This window comes from Polyodon spathula, chromosome 1, assembly GCF_017654505.1.
Source record: "Polyodon spathula isolate WHYD16114869_AA chromosome 1, ASM1765450v1, whole genome shotgun sequence".
Taxonomy (NCBI): Eukaryota; Metazoa; Chordata; class Actinopteri; order Acipenseriformes; family Polyodontidae; genus Polyodon; species Polyodon spathula.
The window spans coordinates 23,626,184-23,652,377 of record NC_054534.1 but is presented as its reverse complement, the minus strand read 5'-3'; the positions used below and the strand labels follow the sequence as shown (position 1 = coordinate 23,652,377).

Genomic DNA, 26,194 nt, shown 5'->3' with positions numbered 1-26,194 from the left:
TAGACAAAGGGGCATTCAGAACAGAAAATAGGAGGCACTTTTTTACACAGAGAATTGTGAGGGTCTGGAATCAACTCCCCAGTAATGTTGTTGAAGCTGACACCATGGGATCCTTCAAGAAGCTGCTTGATGAAATTTTGGGATCAATAAGCTACTAACAACCAAACGAGCAAGATGGGCTGAATGGCCTCCTCTCGTTTGTAAACTTTCTTATGTTCTTATGTTCTTATATTAATTTGGTTTGTCATTCAAAGCAAATGTTCTAAATCCATGAACAATGTAAACTATGAATAATGAATTAAATATTACTTAAAAATGGCAAACTGCAAGTATGTTATGCTGTATATATATATATATATATATATATATATATATATATATATATATATATATATTTTTTTTTTTTTTTTTTTTCACGGAAATGGCATTAGCAAGTGGTCAGTGGGTTGACAAGGAGATCAAAGGACAGTCACCAAGCCCAAGGTAAATGATTAAGCATGCTTCTTTTTTAGAAACATGCTGTACTTGTGGTTGCATGTTTTTTAATCAGCAAATTATAGATAGAGAGTGTCTGTCTTTTGATTCAGCAATTTAAATCTTTGTCTTTGCATTTTATGAACTGTAGTGTACTTTGTAGTAATATTATTTGGCAATGATGCAGTTTGCAGCTCTTAAAGACTGGATTAGGTTTGTGTTTGTGTTTTCCATCTATTGGCAATTAAAAATTATTCTGGTGTAACAAGGATGTGTCCACACATGTAACAGGGCAGAAGCTGGGCGCAAATGGGCGACCCTGCACTCCGCAAGCAAGCACTTTAACTACGATGCAAAGCAGCCAGACTTGTGGACCAAAAGCTTGCGATTTGTTTTGAGAAAAGGGCCTCTATTGAAAATTTACAGTATCCAAGACTGTAAATAAGTATCCAACAGCACTTTTAATGTCGCCCCATTTATCAGATTATATTTAGTTCTGCTTGCTTGACTGTAGAAATTGCCTTATGCTTGCATGCGAGCCTGCTGATAGGGTCACTGATACTGAGGACACTGATAAAATATCAGCTTTATCAACACCCACAATCATATTCCAAACCATTATATTTTTGTATCAATGTGACGGTGCAGTGGGTGTGGGTGTGGAGCAGACGTCACAGAGTCACTTCTGAATTTACAAATACCCTACCACCATGGTAGGGTGAATTTTATTAACAAAAAAAACACAGTTCAAAGCAACAAAAATATAAATCATAAGTTCCAACAGAGTGAGTCCCTCTCCTTGGGTGGTGACAAGTGCAGGTGCTCAGGTGCTTAAGTGTCCAGTTCTGTTGTTCGGGGTGTGTGGTGTCCAAGGTGAAAAGTGCTGGCAGTGGTGCGGCAGCTCCTTGGCGTCAGGGATCACTCTGACAATAAACACAAACACGTAGCACAAAAATAACCAAATAAACAAACACACAGCTCAGGAACCTAGCTCCAGTATTACCTCAACAAGCCTCACACTTACAAAATGACAGCCCTTATATACCAGGGGACTCCACCCCATGATCAACGCAACTCAGCACACCTGCCAGTTGTCTAATGCAACACAGCTGATCACAGTGATTTTGTCCCCTAATATGGTCATTCCGCCCTGCACCAAGATGGCCGACTTCCTTTTCCGCCCCTCTCTCCAAGCCGGCCCATCTCTGAACAGGCATGCAAGTACCTCTGCTTAGTGCCCTCTTGGGTCAGGAGGGAGACTTGCAGCTCAGATCCTCACGCTCCCTGTCACAATCATTTAACAAAGTTTTTTTTTTTGTTTTGATTTGTTTTGTTTTTTACACTGCATATAGATTTTGCATTTTAAATGTTACTATTTGGTAAACATCAGGTAACGTTTGTAAAAAAAGATACCCTGTTACAGCAATATAAAGGCATGTGCATGATAGCTGAGAGTTTCTGTGCTGTTCACATTTTCCCAGGTATGGACATGCGCTGGCAGTGGCTGGAAACTTAGCATTCTTGTTTGGAGGTGTTTCTGCTTTGAACTCCCCTGTCAGTAAACAAGATCAACACTTTCATGTCATTGTTTAGCTTTTGAATAAATAAGATTTATATCTATTCTTTATAGCTTTTCATGTATGCAAAACTTTTATTACCTGGTGCATAAAGACTGTGTTTTTTTGTTTGTTTGTTTGTTTCCAAATTAGCTTAATTAAATTAACATTAACAAATATTACACAATATTATGTGTATGCCTTCAATTTATGTTTCTTCTTTCTCTAAAGCCATAGATACACCATGATATTGTGACTGTGCAACCCATGGCAGTACTGCTGGTAGTCAGGAAACAGAGAAAGAGTGTGTGGAATAGACAGAGATCAGAAAGAAAGAAAGACAGGGGTATGAATTGTGAATTGTTTCAGTAGGTTATTCCTGCAAACCATTCAGTAACACTATTCAAATAAAGTGTGTGGTCCCTGCTGAAAATTATTCTATTTTTATTTAAAAGGGCATGAACTTTATCAGAGGTTTATTAAAATATGAAAGACAGTCGTTCTTGTGATATATTTAGTGTTTAAGAGAGTAAAACCATTCTGTTAATTATTGCCAGGAACATTAACATGGGAAAAGTTAAAGACCAGTGGAAGGGCCCTGCAGAGTTTGAAGCACAGTTCAAATGTTGTTGGGGAAAACATCTATGTCTTTGGAGGTATATTGAAAGGCAATGCTTGTGATGACCTCCTTGTGTTTAACACAGGTCAGTAAATACCACGCTTCTAGCATAAACCACTTAATTTGTGTGTCAAAGTGAAGATCTCACCAAGTTAGTAAGAAGGGCTGTTATGTCAAGAGAATGTACAGGACAGTGGTGGAATCCATGTCTATTAAACAACACAGATAAACTTCCTTGTAAATTAGAAATAGGTAGGAACAGCAACTCGTAACCTTGTTACAAAATACTTAGAGGTGGTATCCACCCCCCCCGTACAGTATTATAGAAAATATGATTGATAATGCTAAAGTGTATGACTGATAATACTAAAATACATGCTTTCTACAAAATAGTTCCCACACTATAGCTTATACTGTATGTGTGATAGGTCACCTGGCTCAAAAAAGCCTCTTAGAATTAATTGTTTTCACAAATTAACATCTGTAAAGTACATATTCAGTCATGTGATCTGTAAAAATAAATGCATTTTTTATCATTTATTATTGCCATTTTTTTAACATTAGTAGTATTTAGGCAGTTTAAGATACTGCATGTAGTGAGATGAAAAGCAGAACTATAATGTTTTTTACAAGCTTGTAGGGAGTACATCAGTAATGTTCAAACTCTAACATTGCCTTACTGGAATTAGTCATGGCATTAGTCATTGCATAGGCTACATGCACACAACAAAATTATAAACATTTGACTCAATAAGCAAGTTGAAATGTCCCTGTTATTTAATGTTTTCTGTTATGGTATAACTGGAATATTTTCCCTATTTCAGTGGCACTGACATGGACTCCAGTCAAAACCACTGGCTCTGTTCCATCTGCAAGGTAAGTTGCTCAGCATACAACAGCGAATTAAAAAAAAAAAAAACCTTTTTGGAAAATGCACAAAAGTAAGCACTTAACCATAGAAACATCTGGTTCATATGAAGTAAATGACCTCCTTTTCATACTTCCTGCAACTGTAGTATTTGGAAAGGTGAAGTCCTAAGTAGGATGGAGACCCATATAAATCCTGAATACTTTAGGCATGCTTGAGTGAAACATTTTAACCCTAAATTTCCATTTAGCTTGCCACAATGGTTCTTTGATATGCTTGGTCATTGCATGTAATACTGCAGCTGCCAGTGTACTTTATGGAGGGTTTGTGTTGCGTGCACATCAGTTGTTTGTCCTAAGACATGCCTTCATATCATAACAGTAAAGCTTAACATGTAAAAAGAACCGTCCCAAATGCAATTTAATGTCGTCTGAATTTCTAATATTCATATGTTCAAAGGAAGATTCCCCTTAACATCCTTAGATATTTTCAATTGATAATGCTAGTTTTTTTTTTTTTTGCTGCCAGGGTGTGATAACAGTAGTCCTCAGAGTAGCGTTCTCAAGTGAAATCTCATCCTGTCACTATCTGTTACCTTTTATGTGAACCCCATTAGTACCTGGAACATTGAGAGCTCTTTTTCTTCTTACTGACATGAATAAAACCACAATGGGATAATGTATTTGTATGATATTAATAAGTATTTAATTGATATGCAATACACATTTATTGAAGTTCAATCACATATTAATAAACAGTCTATAGGTATGTAATAGAGGTGCTTGTGTGTATGCCATTGCAGCTTTGTATATTACATAATTATTTTAAGTGTCTTTATTAAGACATATTAGTAGTTATGATTATTGTACATAGTTTCAATGCATGGTTAAATATATTGTAATTTATCATGTTTTGAGAATAATATCAAGAATGCCTATTCAACCAATGGACAGCTCTTGAGCTCAACAATATAGCTCTTTTGATTTAGTGCAGTGAGTTCTGGACAATAGCTAGTTTTTACTAGAAGCCAAAATGCTAAAACAAGTGTATAATGTTCAATGAGCACAAATGCTGAAGCAGTGAGTAGTATTGCATTTCTAATGATTTGTATAATATGGAACTTCAATAAATAGTAATTGCATATCAATTAAATACTTATTTAAGCCTCTCATAATAAAACTGAACTCTTTAAAGAGCCTGGCTATATTATCACCACAAAGACACTAAGAGGAAAATGAAGTCCTATTTAAAACTGTATTTGGTGTACTGTAGGTCTAAACTGCATTTATCTTATAGAACATAATCCTTGTGGTTATAATGAACTACCAAACTTTTCAAATATTATTTACTTGGAATTTGAGTTTAAATTATACATTACAGCAGAGAAATCAAGCAATGCAAAGTACAAAAATAAATATGTGCACTTTTGATAGACAGCATTGTGTTCCTAAGGCATTATAATTCAGTAACTCAGATCATTTGCTTTAGTTATTGCATGTTAGTGCTTTGGTCTAGTTTGTGGTGCTCAAGTAGCTTCCCCACCCCTTTTTATAATGTTTGCAAGCATTCTAGGTAGTTCTTATTGTAATAGCATTCTTTTGTTCAGGGGCTGCTCTTCAGTATTTTAGTAAGCACCAGGAGCATCTAGAACACTACTGTTTAGAGCAAGCACAACAAAGGGAAACTTGAACCAAAGTGATAGATCAGTAGATGCTGCTGTTTATTACTTCTAAAGATGGGTTTACACTAAAGCTGGCTTAGGGTTGACCAGATTAAAAGATTCTTGGCATTTGAGCCACCCATTTACACTTGAGCACAGTCCAAAGTTGGCTCTGGTCCCGTAAGCACGCGCATAGCCCCTGAACTGTAGTGCATGCCCGATTAAGTCATATTGACCACCCCTTGCGTGAAGACATTTTCCTGCCCCAGAACAGTTTAAAAAACTCAACAGGAGGCAGTACCTACTCAAAAAATGTTAAATAAATAATCTTTATCTGGCAATTATACATTTGAAAAAGTATTTTCACATTATAGCACAAATATAAAAACCCATTTGTATTTTGGAATCCTCCTTTGTCTCTCTCAGCGTTCTGTGAAGATATTTTTGGTTCTGTTGTCCAAGTAACAATACAGACTTCCTGTTGCTGTTGTCTGTGTCTGTGTAATGCTGACAATGGGGGCATTGTCCACAAGTGTACATGGCAAATGTTATCTGACTCAGTTACCGATGAATTCACAGTAGAGTAAAAACAGATCAAAGCCGTCGCAGAGCTCCTCTTTTGAGACGGCTGAACTTAGGACACCTGCGTTTATACTACTACTACTACTACAAAAAGAAAGCCGTCCTAAGAGCTAAGCCACCTCAATGCTGACTTAAAAGTGGCTAGCGTAAACGGGATATAAAAGACACATTGGCCTATACTGATGGAGAGGTTTACACTAGTATAGTGAGCAGACATCACCATAAATGATTCCTGATCATGTCAAAGCAAACTCCTGTTCAAAATGTCCCCCTTCTTAACCACCTTTTTGAAAAATAATATATTTTTATTCCAAAGGGGAACTCCTTACTTATTCACCCCTTGCCATTTTGCTATAAAGGACAGGTTTTATATTACCCATTTAATTAATGCATCTGAGTTACAGAAAGTTTCCTTTTTCATCAGACATAAAGAGGAATCAAAAACCTAAGACAATTAAAATACTTATATTTCAGCCTAGTGTGTTTCTGAAAGCTGGTGATAACACAACAGTAGCGCATTTCCCGCTCAGTGGATTGTGTATAGATTTTAATATAATATCCTATTACAAGAGACCTACAGAATTAGCTCAGAGTAACTCTGCAATAATACTGCAACTTTATTAAATATTAAATATATCTAATACTATGGCAGTTAAATGTAACTGTGGACAATATACTTAAATAGTTTTGTGTTTGATATAACTGGCTATTTGATACATGAAATAGGATATATTTAGATTAGCTGGTTATTCCAATAACCCTTAGTTTTGTTTTCTGTGGTAAAAGTACAGCAACATGTAAAGAGTTGTACAAGAGCAGTTAATGGTAATGTATTTGAAGGCAAGATCAAGCAGAGTATAAGGGACTATATTAAGTATTTTCTTTATCAATAATATTCATACCAAAAAAAAAAAAAAAAAGTAATCTCTGTGAATTATAACCATAAGCCACTATTTTAATGTTTAATAGACAGAAAATGCATTACAATTAAGTTGCCACATTTTGAATGTGTCAAACCTGAACAGTTACTGTGATAAATTAAGTAATGGTTCTTCTTAGGTTTAACCATACAACTGCACTACTTGGTGAACAGATCTACATGTTTGGAGGCAGTTCAGCAGAAGATTCCTATCACAAGGATATTTACATTCTTGATACAGGTAATTATAAATGATTATCAAGTCTAATATTTTATCAGCAGGCTTGATTCGATATACAGTATTGTATGCATAGGAAAGGTTTAAAAATGCTTTCAAAAAGCTAGTGTTTCATGGGTAACCTGTTGCATATTCCATAGTTTACCATTCTGTGCATTTGGTCAGACACCAGATATTCTGATGCATCTTATTTGTATTCCCTAAAGGTAGTTTCAGCTGCAGGTACACAAGCTTCCTTCATCTTGAAGCCTTCTCGACACACCTAGAGTCGCTAAACAACTGCTCAAGGCAAATTCATGAAACATACTCATAACCAATGTTTTAGCTATGAAGTTCTTGCACTCACATCATATATATATATATATATATGTGTGTGTGTGTGTGTGTGTGTGTGTGTGTGTGTGTGTGTGTGTGTGTGTGTGTGTGTGTGTGTGTGTGTGTGTGTGTGTGTGTGTGTGTGTGTGTGTGTGTGTGTGTGTGTGTGTGTGTGTGTGTGTGTGTGTGTGTGTGTGTGTGTGTGTGTGTGTATATATATATATATATATATATATATATATATATATATATATATATAATATTATAGTTTTTTAAGAAATATGGTAGATCAAGCCTTCTATACCATCTAGTTAAGAAGACATACTGAATACACTACCTGTTGCTTATGTGATCTCAGACGCATGTACAATACGTTTGACGTTACACTTCTAATGGTGACATTTGTTTTACACCACTATAAAAACAAAATTTCCCGTGTAATATAAATATATATAAGTTAGTATATATAATATATAATATATATATATATATATATATATATCATATATATAAATGTTTAAAAACATTTTCTTGTTTCTAAAAAAAACTAAGCAACATGAAATGTTATTGCGTTGAGTGCAATTATAAATCCATTACTGTCCCAGCACTACTTGACGATGAAATGTGTAGCTTACACAATCAAGAAGGTAAACAAATGAGAAAACTGTATTGCCTTTTTATTTAAACATAACATTTGTAAAAAAAAAAAAAAAAAAAAAATCATAAGCACAAACCTACCAAATGATATTCTCAAACTTAATTCTGATTTTTCACACAAGAAGTGTGCACCTGGTTGATGTAAAAATAAGTTTGAATGATAATTCAACTGTTTCTGTTTGAAGTCAAATTCCAGGTTTGAAAATGCCAGCAGTAGGTTTGGCTTTTGCATGTGCTGCATTCTGGCAGGTCAATTCACAATTAAATGCTTCAGCAGCACAGTTTGGGACATACAGTTTTGTCTGTGCAAATCACTGTTTGTTTCCCCTGTATATTGAAAATATTTTACAGGGAAGAACTTATATTTTCGACACAGACTCAAAAGAAAACAGACCATAATAACATTGTTTTAACTCTATGTTTCTTTTTAACTTATTATTATATATGGAGCTATTGGTTAATAAAATGAAGCTGGGAGAGAACATATGACTCACGTCATGTGTGTTTCACTTCCGGGACTCTAGCCTGGCAGAAGTGCTAGGTTAAGGGAGAGTCGCCAAGTGCGTCTGTGAGTCAGACATTCACTGCCCATCATGACAAGGTAAGTATAATGGAATTAAACTTACAGACATACTGTAGCACCAAAGGATTTTAAATCAAGTGTCCTTCCTGTTATTATTATCAATAAAACTGTAATCCTTTAAATAGCTCATGCACGAGTTAAAGCTTTGTGATAGGGCCCTTTGCTCTTGGTCTAACATGAATATAAACCGCCTGGAGTGGCCATTTTGTAAGCTTTGATGAGGTTTTCTCTTATTTTTATGTGCCAATGTTTTTTTTGCATCACCATTAGTTTATCAGCATTGTCTCTTAGAGCATTTCTGGAGTCTGTAGACAGAATAAGATTTGACAGACGGTGTAGTTTAATGCTGTAAACACACTAAAGCGGATCTGACAGAGAAACAAAAGATGAGGGTGAAGGTCAAAGTTTTGTTTTGTTTTTGTCTTTTTTATGCATTCCCATTGGATCTCTGGTTACAATGTTGAAAAACATCCTGTCATTTGTTATTTGTAATATTTACCGAGTTTGAATCAATGGTGGAAATTTGCCGTGGTATTATTATTTTTTATTTATTTTATTAGATTTTGCCAAAATCCATTGTTCCTGGTGCAGCAGAAAGGGAAGCGGCAGTGCAAATGATGTAGTATTCTACATGCATTCTAACTGTACAATTTAAGACAAAGTAAACATGTTTACTTTACCCCACAGGATTTCCTTGCTAACGTTACTTTAAACAGCTTAGGTTTTCACATTCTTTTGCATCTCATAATCTGACACATACTGCACTAGTGATTCTTCAGTGCAACAAATCAGCAATTACATAAGAACTAAGTAAAACAAATCCCATGCAAGATATATCCATTTTACATGATAAAATAAGTTGACACGCTGATCAGAGGGATAAGTAGAGGTCAGTGCCCAATAAGTCTGAATAAAGTGCTGCACTTCCAGATCAGACCATGTTACAGTCTAAACTAAGATCCACCATTAGGAGAAAAGGACTTGACCTGATTGTACAGTGGAGTGGAGCTGGTAGGAAATGAAAACTAACACTGACACATCTGTCAAGTGGTAACTTTCCACCACTTCAAAATGTATAGTTTACAGAATAACCCACACAAAAATGTCATTGCAATAAATTAAGTAAAACAAGAAAAACCTATCCAACCCAGGGTCACTTGGGAGCAGAAAATTGTGCCGGATTAGACAGTGTGCTGGATTAGACACACTATTTTTCACAGCATCAATAACATATTATTTGCGAGATGACAGAAATATATGGGACGTCAAAATAGAATAAGTGTGTATGTATATAGGAGTACGCATTTTTGTTTTACCAAGATATTTTTTTAGCAGCTCAACTACAAGTTATAATAATAATGATGGATAATGATGGATAATGATGATGATGATGATGATGATGATGATGATGATGATGATGATGATGATGATGAACTGGTTATACCGGAAACCCTAACCTCTTAATTACCTCTCTTTTATCTCCTCTTTCATACGATATCTACTTGTTTGGAGGTAGATGTGAAAGCAAAAATGGCACCACAACAAATGAAATACAAAAGCTAAGCATTGGTATGTGTTAATAATGCAGCAGAATAAGCATTGAGTTTTGCTGACCAATAGTTTTGCTGCAGCGCACGCTCCTTTAATTGGGTTTCATATGTGTGGTTGGCACCACCTGCTGGTAGAATTTCACAATAAGAAAAACATGTTTTATATCCCGCAGGATTGTAATATTTAATGGAGGTAATGACACATCACAGTACACAGTACAGATAGTACACCTTCATTTTATTAATAAAAACAGACTTAAATACATGATTTAAATATCACAAAGGGTTAATGCCATATACTCCTCTGCAGATGAAAAAGTGACCCCCAGTAGGGGAGTTTTTACATATTTCATGCATAACTTCAAACACTCAATCATAACATCTTCAGGAACACAATAAGAAAAGGTAAACAGCATTTTTGTAGAATTGTCTTTCTCAGTATTTTTTGGCAATCTGTAAAAATATTTACCCTACCTTACCTTACCTAGTACAGTATTACCTACATTTCAAAAATAAAATTCTGCTTGTTTGTGGCTTTGGAAAGTCCATTCTATGCTATTAAAAAAGACCAGTACAGTACTTTCTAACTGTGATAAAAATACCTACTAGATTATATTAATATAGTGTTCAACATGTTAAACAAAGCTCCACTTTGGTTGAATACAGTATAAAGGTATACTGGTAAGATTTGCTGCTGAGCTAATTTGAACTAGATATTTTAATCATATTCTGAGGGGTTTACCGCACCATGATGCTCTTTTATTTAATTTATGAGCTTATATATTTTTTTGGAACGGCTGACCAGACCTCGGATATCCCTTAGATCCTGCAGCCTTTAATCACGATCAAAGTCACACCTGGTCATTTGCATGGTGTAAAGTAAAAGCAGTTTTATACTTTAGAGTAGGTTATTCATTGTTTTTGTTTGTTTTGTTTTTTATGATGTGAATGAAAAAATTAAAAATAATTGCTTTTAGACCTGTATTTTTCAGGACAGCTGTGTATTTTGTGAAAAAGACCGATATTTAGTGTGTTTATTTTGTGACTAGAACTGGGTCGGTAATGATAAAGGGGTTTATAATACTAGCTTCAAGGCGGCACAAACAGTGAAAGCCTCCCTCGTTTCTAGAAGAATGCATGCTAATATTCTAATTTTGCAATCTCTTTACAGCAAAGATGAAATGGAAAGTGTCGCTTTATGTAGGGATCCCTCCAGCTCACAGGCATGGTCATGCAGCATTTATTCTCCATAGTCACGTGAGTCAGAATGTGTTGCTTTGAATAATGTTAATGGTAACTAAACATGAAGTGTGATTTATTTCTGAATAGTCAGAGACAGCATGACTTTCTATCGGAAATCTTTACATACTAAATAGAGATAAATAAAACACTTCAAGATAAAAGAGCTTAAACGGGCATCAAGGATATTTAGACATTTAATACTCTCCAACTGAAACAACTGCCCCATTTGATAGTTCTGGTGACATAATAAACTACAGGAGTTTTTATTAAGTTTGTTTTGGTAGTCTTCGATAGTGTCAATAAGATTAAATTGGTTTTGTACACGAGAAATGTTATATTTGTCACTGTAGCAGGGCAGGAGCCCTGCACATGAAGAGTGGGTTTTGTGTGTAAATATTGTAAATAAGTGTGTAAATTGTTGTAATTAATTTAAGGAAGTATCTGATGCTCCTGGGATAGCCTGCCTGCTGTGTGTGATTGCCAGCTGTGGATAATCAGCAGCTAGGTGTGTTCCAGCACGGCATCGGGTATAAAGAGGTCCTGTTTGTTCACCTCGGGGCTGCAGCAAAGCCACGGACAACGGGCAAAAGATCGTCCACGCTACCCGGACAGGGAGACCTGACTGCGTAATCCTGATCGCCGTGAGAGTGACCCGGGATCAGAAGTGAAACCGCCAACAGCCCTGCTAGTAGTCGGAAGTCAGGGTTTGTTTATGATTGAACAGAAAAGATTAGTTCAGGGATTGTAAATCACACTAATGTATAGTGAGCGAGGTGTATAAAGCGGGACCTCCATGTCTTAGGGAGTAGCGCACGCCATTATTACGGCACCTTTATTTTGATAGTTTTTTGTGCTGTTTTATTTAGCATTCTTTTTTTGTACAGCTTGCTGTAGCAGTCCTCTGTGCGTTACCATCGTTGGTAACATCACATGACCATTTGTATTTACTTTCACTTTCTGTTTGTATGTGAATAAATCCTGCGCGCCTGTGCCGGCGTTTCAACTTCAACCCCTGTCTTGATCTCCTGCCTGTCACTCAGCAGCGAATGCACACACCCAGAAGCAAGACCCTGTTACATATGGTGGCAGTAGTGGGATTCTCTGCGTTTTGCCAAGGCAAGGCGGGACATCAGGAGGAGATCGTGATTCCAGGGGGGAGGACCCTGGGGAAAGAGCTGATGCCCCAAACCCCTGAAATTTTTTTGGGGGGGGCAAGCCCGCAGGTGACGCTCAGCAGCCACTAGAGGCACTGCTGAGGGAGCCAGAGAGGGGACCCAACTGAGACGTGGCTGAAAAGCCACAGAGGGAGGAGCTAGAGCCCTGAAAGCCAGAGGGGGAGGAGCTACCGTCCTCCAAGGCCAAAGTAGGAGGAGCTGCTGTCCTCAAAGGCCAGAATAGGAGTGGCTGCCTGCCTGTCTGAAGAGCCAGAGGAGGCGCTACAGTCCAAGAAGGAGTAGCTGCCATCCCGAGGGCAAAGGAAGGAGGAGATACCATCCTGACAGCCAGAGGAGGAGGAGGAGGAGCTGCCATCCACCAGCCTGAGGAGGAGGTGCTGCCATCCCCGACAGTGAGGAGAGAGAGAAGCGATGGGTTTCTATGGTGGAGGAGTCAAGAAGACCAGATCCACCACAGCCCCGACCTCCACCCCTGTAGTCCATTCCGGCGCCTAAGGGTCAGCTCCCTCGGCCCGTGCTCCCAGACACCCCATTGTCGTGTCTGGACCTCTCATCGCTGGGCCTGGGTCCCAGGTCGCGGCACCACCAGGCACGGTCGTTCGCCCAGACTCTTGTTTCGCTCCCCCTGGTGAACCAGACGTCACTACACTGTCGCAGGGGCTCTCTCCTCTGCCTGCAGCTGCAGCTGCCCGGTGTCCAGCCTGCGCTCTGGTCGCCCTATCCATGCCGCCTGGGTCCCCTATCACCGGTCCTTGGTCCCTTTTTAAGGGGGCACCTGAATGGAAAGAGCGGCCCGTAAAAGACCCACCGTACCCTCCTGTCCAGCTGTAACTCCCACCCACACAGAGGCGGCAGTCAAGGGGGGAGGTGGCCAGTGGTGGCCATCTGTGCTTTGCACAAGGGGGGGGGGGGGTATGTAGCAGGGCAGGAGCCCTGCACATGAAGAGTGGGTTTTGTGTGTAAATATTGTAAATAAGTGTGTAAATTGTTGTAATTAATTTAAGGAAGTATCTGATGCTCCTGGGATAGCCTGCCTGCTGTGTGTGATTGCCAGCTGTGGATAATCAGCATCTAGGTGTGTTCCAGCATGGCATCGGGTATAAAGAGGTCCTGTTTGTTTACCTCGGGGCTGCAGCAAAGCCACGGACAACGGGCAAAAGATCGTCCACGCTACCCAGACATGGAGACCTGGCTGCGTAATCCTGATCACCGTGAGAGTGACCCGGGATCAGAAGCGAAACCGCCGACGGCCCTGCTAGTAGTCGGAAGTCGGGGTTTGTTTATGATTGAACAGAAAAGATTAGTTCAGGGATTGTAAATCCCACTAATGTATAGTGAGCGAGGTGTATAAAGCGGGACCTCAATGTCTTAGGGAGCAGCGCACGCCATTATTACGGCACCTTTATTTTGATAGTTTTTTGTGCTGTTTTATTTAACATTATTTTTTTGTACAGCTTGCTGTAGCAGTCCTCTGTGCGTTACCATCGTTGGTAACGTCACATGACCATTTGTATTTACTTTCACTTTCTGTTTGTATGTGAATAAATCCTGCGCGCCTGTGCCGGCGTTTCAACTTCAACCCCTGTCTTGATCTCCTGCCTGTCACTCAGCAGCGAATGCACACACCCAGAAGCAAGACCCTGTTACACTGTCACATATTGTATTACAGTAAACAAGCTGCAAAGTTGTGTTATTTCATCATACATGCTTACATACACGTTAACCATTAATTAATTACCATTACGAGCTACACTTACCAGGGATCAGTCATCAGGTCATCTTAAATTTAATCAATCACTGATGTTGTAGGAAAGGTCTCAGACACAGTTAAGCAAATTACGTTTTGTTTATTAAAGCATGCAGCAATTACAGATATATGCAAGAAATAATTTAAGATTCTTACCCAAGTATCGACCAGCAAGATGACCAAGGGCAGCACTCCAACAGGCAACTTGCAAATTTTGCTCAAGGCTCTCAAAAAGAGCCCCTGTTTATACTGCGGACACATCTGCCAAAGTAATGCCCCCAGTTGCCAGGGCAATGTCCTTGCTCTAGAGACAATGAATCTGATCGCACTCCCGCATACAAGAACAACTACAATTATACTTTTGCCTCAAAAATAAGAAGTAGTCAAGGAAAACGTTAAGTGTTAGCAAATATCAAACTGTCATATTAAGTCTAAGCAAACTGCCATCTCCGTGAGGATACAGCTGATGAACGGTCACGGTATATTAACCCCACATTCTCCCGTTACACACACATACATATGTTGTGCATTTTGCATAATGCAATCATAGTTACAGTAAATATGCCACGTTTACTTCATTCAGATTTATATCTTTGGAGGCGCTAATGAAGAACAGGAGTTTAATGATGTTAAGGTGATGAAACTAATAAATCCTTCTGAAAGACAGCCAAGTAAGGTTTTTTTTTTTTTTTCAATGTGGTCAAAAATACAGTAGGGGAGACCAGGGACAAACGTAACTTTTTTTTCTTTTTTTTTTTGTACCTTTCTCTCCATTACGCAAAGACAATTTGAGCTAGTTTGACCAGACTGCCAATTCCCATAGTTAGACTATTTTAAGCGGTCATATACATACAGCAAATGAGCTTCATATGTAATGTGGCCAGGGTCGGTTGTAATGGGGGTGGGGTCAGCTGTAACATTCTGTAAATAATAATTCAATAACTAACAACACATTTTATTTAACTCATTAAATGTTTTATTGAAAAAATTGTGAGTCACAATTGTGACATATGTACATTTTGTTTCCTTCAGTGCAAGCTTCATGTGCTCAAAAATAGTTGCGCTAATGTTGTGTGGGGTCAATTATAGCACATGTTACAACTTGCCCCAACCCAAGAAGCCACTACTAAACCGTATGCTCCAGCAAGAAACAACAAAACTAAGAGCAATCAATTGTGTCAATTAGAAGTACAGAGATCGGGGATGAGAATGATGAAAACATGGATCCAGACACTGGTTATCATGTCTATATTACTAAAAGAAAATTGGGGGAAAAATTTACTCACCTTGGTAAAAAATTGGTCTTTAGAGAAAAAATATCAATAAAAGCTTGCTTCTGACTGGAGAAATTCGATGTATTACAACCGTTCCATGTTACAACTCTCTCCTGTCGCCCCTTCGATAATTAATAGGGTAGATTTTTAAGAGTCTTCATTACTTCCTAAATTTTAAAAGGAGAAACAAAAAAAAAAAAACATCTGTTCATTTTACAAAACTAGAACAAATCAACTAGGTAATATGGGTCAGATATTCAACAGAGATACAGGTTTCGCAAGGGCAGTTGCAGGGATTAATCCTGCTTTGAGAAAAAGATGTCTGCGAGTGCATTTTAAAAAATAGGAGTTGCAGGGGGAAAAAAAAAACCCTTGTCATTTCTGAAATTGTGTGTTTTTCCTCAACTGTGAATAATTATGCAAGTCCACCCACAACTACAAAATTCAAACAATATGTTTTCCGCAAATCACAATGTTGCGGTCAGATTTGTTGTATGTTTTTTACTTCACTTATAAGTAACTAATTTGCAAAAATAAGCTAAATGCTATTTAAATACAATACTATATACTTGTAACAAGAGGGAGCTTAGAGCTCATAAAACTTTGTTTAAATTAACTTAAGTTCTAGTTTTTCAAGGCAGTGTGAGAACTGAAAAAAAAAACACAAATAGATATTGGCACTAAATTATTATATATTCATTAGTCTCTAATGAAGATTTATAAAAATAAATAAATAAATAAATACCTGTGTCTCGCCACATTCCTTCTAAGATGTTTGCAGATCCAATTGCACCATCAGAGGATACTGATGTTCCAGGTAAGCTCTCAGTTTCAGATACTGGTCCAGTTGGTGGCACTGATTGTTTAGTTGTCCCTGGAGCGCTTCCATCCTCTGTGGGAATTGTTTGGGTCACCTTTTCTCTGTTAAAGGGATTGGCTCTGAAGTAGGTCCTCGGACAGTGGATTTGGCAGATTTTCGAAATCTGAGTTTTTCTTTAATTCAAATTTCAAATAGTAATATCTTTTTTTTTAATATCATCTACATGAAACACTTGAAACAGCATTCACATTACCTGGGGAGTGGGTGAAAGACAGGCAAAGACCAAACTGCCCGAATGGGGCCCTAAAACAGTGTGAAACATCTTGAAAACTATATTACACAATTACTCAGCCTCTGTATATTAAAGGCATTATTGTTACATGAGTTCATACTTTTCAAATCGGATAGTATAACGAGAAGTTTCTTATTCATTCAGTGCCATGTGTGGACAGGCTTGTCTTGGTCTGGAAGTATTTTAATGTATTAAAAAAAAAAAAACATGAAAGCTCATATAATGATAATTATTTGTAATATGTTGACTATAGTGAGAGTTATCACCAGGTATAGTTTTTAATACTTTTCACTTGTTTAGGGCCAAATTTTATTTTAATTTTTTTTTTTTTTCCTTTTTGTCAGTTATTATTATTATTATTATGAGTACAGTTGCCATTTCAAGTTTTGAAAGATGATGCTTTCTTGGAACACTAACACTTGAGCCATTCTTAAGCAGTTATTGCCAACGGATGGATAATAATAATAATAATAATAATAATAATAAATAATAATAATAATAATAATAAATACACATAATTTAGATCTCTTTAACATTATGTAATCAAATAAACTACAAACTATCGCAAAAGTCTACCTGAAGCCATAATAGTAGTACAGTATTTTCATGGCACTTTTTAAATTGCTTTTTGAGTTTTTCGAAAACCATATGGAAAACTAGAAAGTGGTATGCAATTCAGTATGTTAACGTAACATTATTCAGCAGGTTTCAGTCAATCTTTCTGAGACAAATATAACAAATTCTATAGGGTGATGCAAAACATTTGGCCATAGCTTTACTAATACCACGTTTCCAACTTGGGCACATGCTCAAGTACCCCGACTCCCACCTCCATTTCCATGCTTTTCAATTGCTCAAGTTGGCTCCCAATTTGGACAGGAGCTCGTATTCTCCAGTCCAATTTCACTCCTTGGGATGGTCTGAATTCTAAAGTCTGAATTCGGGCTGGGGGTAAATTACATCACTAGATGTCAATCAAAAATGTTGTAGGGGGCTTGAACACAATAATACACCCAGGTTCGTGAACGCCAAAAACAAGTAAGGTGAGAGTCATTTTCACTGAATAAAAAGATTTGAAGATGGCATAAAGTTATGCTGCATGAAACCATGATGCAATTCTATTACTAATAAATGTTTGGGGAGCATTAAAATATGTTTTAGAGATGCTTTTGTAAAAAACGTGCTACCTCCAAGTTTAGCAGGGCTGATATTCATATATCAAAATGTATATCAATGTATTGCTAGACTGTAGCTTAAAAGTTGTGAATAGAACAGATTTGTCAAAGATAATCAAAAATATTGTTTTACTGAGAGTAGTACAATACCAAATCTTGTATGTTAGTTTTAGTAATTTGTGGTACTGAAATGTGTGTCATGATTGAAGTTGGTGGTTTGTAATGTTTTAGCGAATAAGTTAAAAAAAAAACACACACATAAGGGTACCTTATACTGTCTGCAGCGAATTCACAGAAGGAGTTTCCATTTTTGTCAACAAAGCGGCCTTGACCTTTAAATCTGTAGTATTTCCAGCCTAACTCACATGATAACCCGGTAACTCGGAAAAGCATGGAAATGGCACCCGTTTCACCAGCTTGAGTTGTCAATCAGCTCGTGTTCTGGGAGAATTCAGGCCAACTGGAGCACCCTCCAGTTGACTCGAGTTGGCTGTCCATCTAAAGAGTGCTGTCTGCTTAAAATAACCAGATTACAATGTATTTAAATGTGTCACTGGATTCATGCATTCACTTCTTTTATTGTATTGAAGTAATGAAAGAAATCCTGTCAGAATTTGGAATCCAAGGAGTCAGCAGTGGGTAAGTACTGTATTTCTAAAAAGCACTGCATAGCACTAAATAATTGTTTTCACAAAGGTTAGCTTACTAGAGCATCTCGTTATGGCTCTTGGATTAAATGAATGCTTTGTTAAAAACATAAAAAGGCTGATGTTCATTTTGCAAAGCTTTCTATCTCTAAATTAATTAATGTCAGGTAGTCTTATGAAAAAATGTGCATGTGCAGCAGTTAAAATATAGCCTCCAATTCCAAATGCTGCATGTGTCTAGGCAAGTTGCAAGGGTTACAACAGTTAAAAATCTTTCCACCTACTCATCAAGAAATCTGTACATTTTTTAAATGCTGTTGTTTGTGGATGATTGGTGAAATTAAATTAGCCAGATTACTCCAAACGGAATCTGAGTGTAACCAAACAATTCAGTAGGCAATGCTGAGGAAAATCATATATTAATGCCATTAGCAGAGCCATTGTGGAATACATTTATGGGATTCAATTAATCAATGATGAGTGAATTGAATTGAAACAAATATATTGCTCTAATATTACTTTGTTAAACTGTTAACTGAATTGACATTTACACCTCCAAACATTTGACATCAGTGTAGATGAATAATTAGCTTACTCATCCGCTTCCATTATTAATATCAGCAGAGAGCTAGACTGAGGTAAGATGTTTGACTTATTGATTCACTTACAGACATTGTTTAAACCAGCTTTCCTCTCAGTGAAAAACCTGGAGGTGTAAATGTCAAGGGCCACCTGTTTTTATTATGTTGCATATTTATATTATCCTAGTCGGCTTGCTAAATATTTTAGGTTTGTTGTGAATGCTCTCATTCTAAAATTTCGTCGTAGTTGACTTCTACCAGCTATTCTTCTCATCTCATTAGGATGGCGACCTTTCAGGTTGAATGTCAGATCCAGACCCACACCTAATCAATCAATTTTATCCTAAATAAAGGTGTTCTGACATTTATGTATGTATGTCACACTTAACAGTTTCGCTATATATAGAGAACCCCTTGTCCTGTTGTGATGAAACCTGCCAGGGACCTGTGGTTGTATGGAGGTTTTCTGTCGGACCATCTGTCTTTTGCCACTGTAACAGGCGCTACCGCCTGCCGTGTGGATGCATGCATTCGCTGCTGAGTAGCAGGCAGGAGATCGAGATGGAGTTTATAGTTGATACACCCCACATGCGATCAGGTTTTATTTACATAAACACAGATTACAGTTTACATGATACTACCAGCAATGGTAGCACACTGAGGACTAAGAGGAGAACGTTTGTGAACAAAAATGAGACTGTATAAAAAATATCAAAAAAAAGGTGCCATGAAAATGGCATGTGCTACTCTAAATACATGGAGATCTCGATTATTCACCTTGCTCGCTATACTTTGGTGGGATCTACAATCCCTCAACTAATCTCTGTTCAATAAACAACCCCAGACTCCGGCTACTAGCCCAATGTTTACAGTTTTATCTTTCTTTTGGTCCGGTTTACCCTCATGCTGATCGGAGGCTTTCAGCAAGATGTTTCACTCTCTTTGTCCTGGTAGTGTAGACGATGTATATATGTGTGTGTATGTGTGTGTGTGTGTGTGTGTCAGACCAGAAACAGGAACCATGAAATAAACGACAGAGAGGTGGAGTTTGGTGGAGCTGAGCGAATGGTCTCGCTCAACATTTAATAGTGCACAGACAGACAGAAAATAAACAGTTGTAAGACAAACAAAAACACAGGACACGGCACTGGCAGCCAAAATAAACAGACAAACAAAACGGACTAACACTAAACAAACACGACGAGCTGATATTTTAATTATTATTACTGTTATTATTATTATTACCTCCATCTCCAGTCCCGTTCTCCACTCACCGAACACACAACCACAAGTGAGTGAAAACATGCTGCTTTTATGTAGCTGTACCGAGACTCGATTGCTAATCAATCATTCAATTGGAGTCGCGGTACAACTGCACGTGAATTTATAAAGTGCAGTTCACCGTGCTCACATATTATTACTTTTTACTTGCACGTGAAGTGCTGTGCAATCCTCGTGCCTAAATACAAATATACATTTTAAACACTCGGGTTACACAGACCCGTTTATAACCCATGTACCAATGACTATACGCCAACATTAACACACAACATACAACACAAAATACACACAGGGACGGGCACTTTGCTACAATATGGAACCACTTATTGTTCTGAAACTTGGTCTGGACATACTTTAGCACAATCTACTGAGAATAACATAAGCTGGAGGTACATTAAAACTGTCTTTCTTCAGAACTAGTAAAAACTAGTAACAAAGCACACTTTGGCAAAAAATAACTTAAATATTCTGGCCCTTGTTTTTGGGATTAAAATTAATAATAAACAAATTATTTACTTTAAACTTCTAATTCTTTCCATAAGGTTTGCACCTACAAAGGTTCCTAAAGTCAAGTATGAGTTAACAGTGTCTACTTTTCCAGAAGGAATTGACTCACCTCCTCCCATCCAAGTAAGCAGTTACTGTATTTTAAGAGTTTAACATTTTTTGTGTTCACACAAAATGTTAAAGCATTCTTTTCATTGTTAATCTTCATTGTTCATTTCACTGCTTCTTGTTGTTTTCCTTCCTCTTTCATGAATATTAAAAGATATGTTGTTCTTTAGGTAGGAGACCACAGAGATTTCAATACTGTTCGCAATGAAGCTATGAAAATGGTTACCAGAGCTTTTGCTATAGTGGACAATGCATTTCAGAAACTGGATAAGTATGTGCTTTATGTACCTGGTCTATTAGGTTAAATGTGTTTATGTTTTCAAAATTGAAAGTGACTGTTTATACTCATCACGCTAGTGCACTGGACCACCAGCTGTGCAGGTGTCTGCTTGAGCCCACTTCAAGGGCACCCCCCCTTTACAGGTCCATAACTTCAAAAATAATGTGAGATGAAAGCTAATATGTTTAAATTTTTCCTAAAACACTTCCAGTTACAGTACATTCGTATACGATTTTAAAAGAATCTGCACCAGTGAGGTGTGCAAGATCCCAAAACTTAGTCCTTAAGGCAGACCTGCACGGATCCGATTTTTACGACACAGACCCAACTTGAACCTACATCGACTGACTTACTCACGCTGTCACATTCACACATAGATCTCTCTACCGTTCTCCACAGATCGAGATTATACAATAGGCTATACAGTGAGGTCGCTCCCTCTAGTGGTGTGGATATATTTTAACACAGAACCATTATCTATGTCTACTTACTTTACTATAAGATACCTGTTTATTCCTTTTGTGCCACCAGTTAAAAGGAAGCTACACCCATACATAACAGGTTTTATAAGCAACGAATCCAGTCATATGTTCATTATTTTCATTTGCTATGATTCCAAGAGAATTCCACACTTCTGATTTACCACTCAAACTATTATCTACTACATGATTTTGTGGTGAACCTCGGTTCCCACAAGCAGGGGCTTCTCGCAGATGGAAGTCAGACGCGAACCCAGGCCCTCCTGCTGTGAAGCATAGTGCCGATTCCGCTGTACAAAAGAGCCAGGCTCCCTTAGATTGTGTCACCTACCAACCTCGACCCCTATCCCCGTGCACGCTACACTATAAACCCTGTGCTATCTTCTGTTTTACCTTATCCACAGACATATTTTATATCACTAAGCAGACGTGATAAATTGATCTTATATACCAAATATGCGGCAAAACAAACCGAGAACACTGCGTAGTCAGCTAACTGCTTTGCTGCAGGAAATACGTTTACCTTCTAATATGTTATTTGGGAAAGGGTTACAGTCGAGTACACTGAAAGGACAGAAAATGCTTTTGGCGATTCAAATTCAGAGCCTCACCTAAAAAGTAGATTTTTGACCCGCACCCGAACCACAAACCGCGACCCGCGTTGTGGGAACCCGACCCAATGCAGGAATCTACTTTAAGGTGTGGAATGACCTGACTATGGTTGAGTTGCTAGAACCAATTTTATTTAATATGGTACCTTCTTTGCTAAGATAAACACACTCATTTTAATAATAATAATAATAATAATAATAATAATAAAAAAATTCATACAGTGAAAAGTCTGAGCCTTCTCGAGCGAGAATTGCTTTTCAGTATGAAAAAGAAGCCTATAGCACCCAACATCAAAAACAGCAGCAGGTATTTTTTTAACTTATTTATTGCTTTCATCATTTAAATCTTGTCAATTTCAGTTATTTCACATTCTGTTGAAAACAGATCATTACATAAGCCATGTCTATGGGGATAACCGGGTAGTTGCTAAAGTTCACAGAGCTTACTAAATAATTCCAGTAAATCTTATCAAATATATATTGCTGTCTCGCATTTTACTATATGAAAGATGGACACATTATGTTAAACATGTATTAGATTTTTTACTGGTATTTTTTTCATAGTATTTGTTAACTGTGGGAATCGCTTACACTTTTTTCGCTGCACTTCCTGTTGAAATAACACAGTCTACATTAGTTGCTCATGGAAGTTTCTGTTCTTGCAGGAAAACAATTCAGAATGTTTAGTTTTTTTTACACAATGACCCCTCCTGAGACTTATTTTTTCAAATATAAAAATGAAACTGTCTAAATGTTTGTCATTTATTTTCGTTTAAAGAACTTTAACTCCTAGAATTTTCACGCATTATCTTGCCTTCTCAGTACCAATCACTGCTTGTTCATTTAAGAGACCTCAAGAGTAGTGTATAGAAGTATCTGCATGCAATGATCAATACATTTCCTTTACTAACAGATTCAAATGAAATACCATTAAAACATATTGAGGAATGTACTGAGAAATACAGGGGAATGTTTCCTGAATATCAGTGCACCTATATCAGGAGTTAGATCGTTCAATGTCAATGTTTTATAATTTGGCTCTTGACTCTCCACCATCTTACGCAAAGGTTACAATGATGCTATTCTATTAAATTGCATTATTAAAATCAGTTTCTTCCTTTTTTCTGGAGGGTTTTTGTGGAATTTTGCATTCTTAGAGATTCATATGAATTAGACTTGAGAATGTAATTTTATGGAACTTGATGATTATTGTCCATTCTTTTTATTGGTTTTAATTGTCTCTGTGAAGTGATTGCAGCCAAGGTTGTGACTCCTTTCTAGTTAGTATGTCCACAATTCCAATGGCTTACCACAAAACACAAATGGCTGGTTTCACAGATCCTGATTAGTGCTAGTCCTGGACTACCCTATGTTAATTTAGGTAAGGTAAACCTAGAATAGTTCTAATCCTTCTCTGTGAAACCAGCTGTTAATTTATTTATGCTTCAGTGCTTGATTATTGAAGGAGATCTTTTTTGTAACTTGTTACTTACTTTGGTCAGATATTTGACTCATTTTAGAATGATTGTGTATGCTTTACCACAATTTCCACTTCAATCAGTTTACTTGCATCTGTTCAGTCTGCTTCTAATAAAAAAAAAGCCTGGAAACTGAAGGAAACTGAAGCTTTTACCATTTTTATCCTTGCAGGAACTTAAGGAAATGCTAGAAAAACACAAGGCCCAGAATGAGGCATGGCTGAAAGCCAGAGCAGAGGAAAATGACAGAGAAAGAAAGGAACTCTGTAAACTCAGGGTAAAGTATAACATATTCGCAAGATAATGACAACCACTTGTTTTTAGTTTTTTCAAATGAGATACTGCCAGTCATTTCCTGTATAAATCCTTGTTAGTATTACATGGAAATAAAGATATAAGATTTTTTTTTTTTTACTGTTTAGTTTTGTTCTGGTGTTTTCAATATGATTTCTAGGGACATAAAAAAAAAATAATCTTGAGTTTTAATTTTAGTCACACCTACTTTATACTGAACACTTCACCAGAAAGCTGTTCATAAGTTTTGTTGTCTGGTCAGATTAACCAAGATGTCACAGGCCTACTTCTTTAACAGATACACAATATAAATTGGTTATCGCAAGCTGTATTATACATTAATACAAACCATATTGGATGCATATAGATATAAGCTAAAGGCAGTTTTAAACTGTAACAACTTCCCTATAATTGAACCAGTTTCACCCCGGTGTCTGTTTTTATTATTTCCTCGTTCACAGGAGGAAGTATTACATGAACAAGAGAAACTAAAAGAGCAGCAATCAAACATTCAAAAACGCAGTGAACAGATGCTTTCTATAATGCAACAGTTTAAAGGCATGTAAAGCATAGACAGCTCAGGATTCAGAGCCAAAGAAATTGTAGACTGCTGACCAGTAGACATCAGTTTGGGTAAAATTATAGAGCATAAATGAGTTTGGCTCTGCAAATCATTTATTTCTGAGTTGAGTGACAATAGCCAAAATGATGTATTTGTGTTCTCTTAAAGAGGTGCTTGAGCACTTTGATATCTTGTTGTCCAATTAGCCCTGATTATCACGGTTAAAATGTTTTCCAGCATCTAAATTGGTGAAAGTGTGAGTGAAATACAGCTTTTGTATAATCAGGGGGTTGCTTCCCAAAAGCTACTTTAACCTAGCCAACCTTGTGAGAGCATCTTAGAACAAACTTAGCAAAATGCATGTGTCTGGGGTAGTTGTGAGATATATATATATATATATATATATATATATATATATATATATATATATATATATATATATATATATAAAAACTGTATAACTTTACCCCATAGATCGGCAATTAATTTCAAATGGATTATAAGGCCTGTTTCCCAATTACTTCTTAATAATACCCATGAGAATCTCAGAACAAGTTGAATTCTCACAGGGTTTTGTGAAAGACACACCTGCACCTTACTTGATATAATAATACTGAATTCACAAGTAGCCGTGTTATTGGAAAACAACCCCTCAGACTAGATTAATTACTGGCAATGTAAGGAGTGCTGAAATACACAGTAAACTGTGACATTACTGTACATTTGTTCATGTATTAGGAACACAAAGGTTGCTATCCATTCTGTTCTGGTGTGTGCAGTTTATAATTCAAGATATTTGCATATTTGTGTAAAGACAATTTTCTGTAACACTAAATAAAGTAATATGACATTTAACTAATATAACTAATGATGTTATGTGTTATATACATAGATATATTAAGCACTATATTTTACAAAATGGAAAATGCAAAAAATATTTCAAAATTGACAGTTTTTTTAATAAAGTGCATATTTTGTGCTTGTTATGCATTTCTCCAGCAATAAAATTAACATTATACATTATATTTAAGACAGTGGTTAAATGCAAAACAAATATTTATTCATTTATTTATTGTTTTAATTGAAAAAGAAAATGCACACCAAATGACTCAAGCACAGCTATCATAGGCAAGACAGGCAGAAACAATGTATATTAACAGATAAAAGATGATGCAATTGTTATGGATAACTCATTAAATTCCTAAGAATTCCAAATGTGAAAGATATTGATAATAATTTCCATATCGAATATCAATGGATTTTAAAAAAAATAATACATCTTGTACAGTAAACTTGTAGAGACTTTCTTTTTATTGCTAATACTGTTAAAATATAAATGCAGTCGAATTAGGGCTTATGTTCTTTGGTTTTCATTAATTTCATTTTTCGGTGCTTATTTTTTAGCTATTTTTGAGTTATATGTAAATCGTTTTTTTGGGGGGCATTCGCTTTTTATATACTGTATGAAATTATTGTTTTCGGTTACTTTCATTTTTTAAATTTTTTTTAACTCAACTGTAAAGCACACTTCAATTGCACCTTCTTTCCTTTTAGTCATGGGCATATTCTCCTGTTTGTTTGTGTGTGTGGAGGTGGTAACAAAATGCTGAAAAATGGTGA

At 36.8% G+C, this 26,194-nt stretch overlaps 1 protein-coding gene across 1 annotated transcript; it reads left to right on the top strand.

The window, feature by feature from the left end:
• The first annotated feature begins 421 nt into the window (after positions 1 to 421).
• Positions 422 to 24,961, top strand: LOC121317256 (tip elongation aberrant protein 1-like). The gene is given in 15 exon segments (XM_041253028.1): positions 422 to 483; positions 1,956 to 2,032; positions 2,588 to 2,734; positions 3,474 to 3,525; positions 6,819 to 6,919; positions 8,413 to 8,489; positions 9,965 to 10,040; positions 11,193 to 11,278; positions 14,769 to 14,856; positions 18,337 to 18,385; positions 20,798 to 20,885; positions 21,041 to 21,141; positions 22,463 to 22,547; positions 23,891 to 23,995; positions 24,474 to 24,961. Coding segments are annotated over 15 exon segments (1,299 nt in total). The 3' UTR covers positions 24,579 to 24,961.
• Positions 24,962 to 26,194: the final 1,233 nt, after the last annotated feature.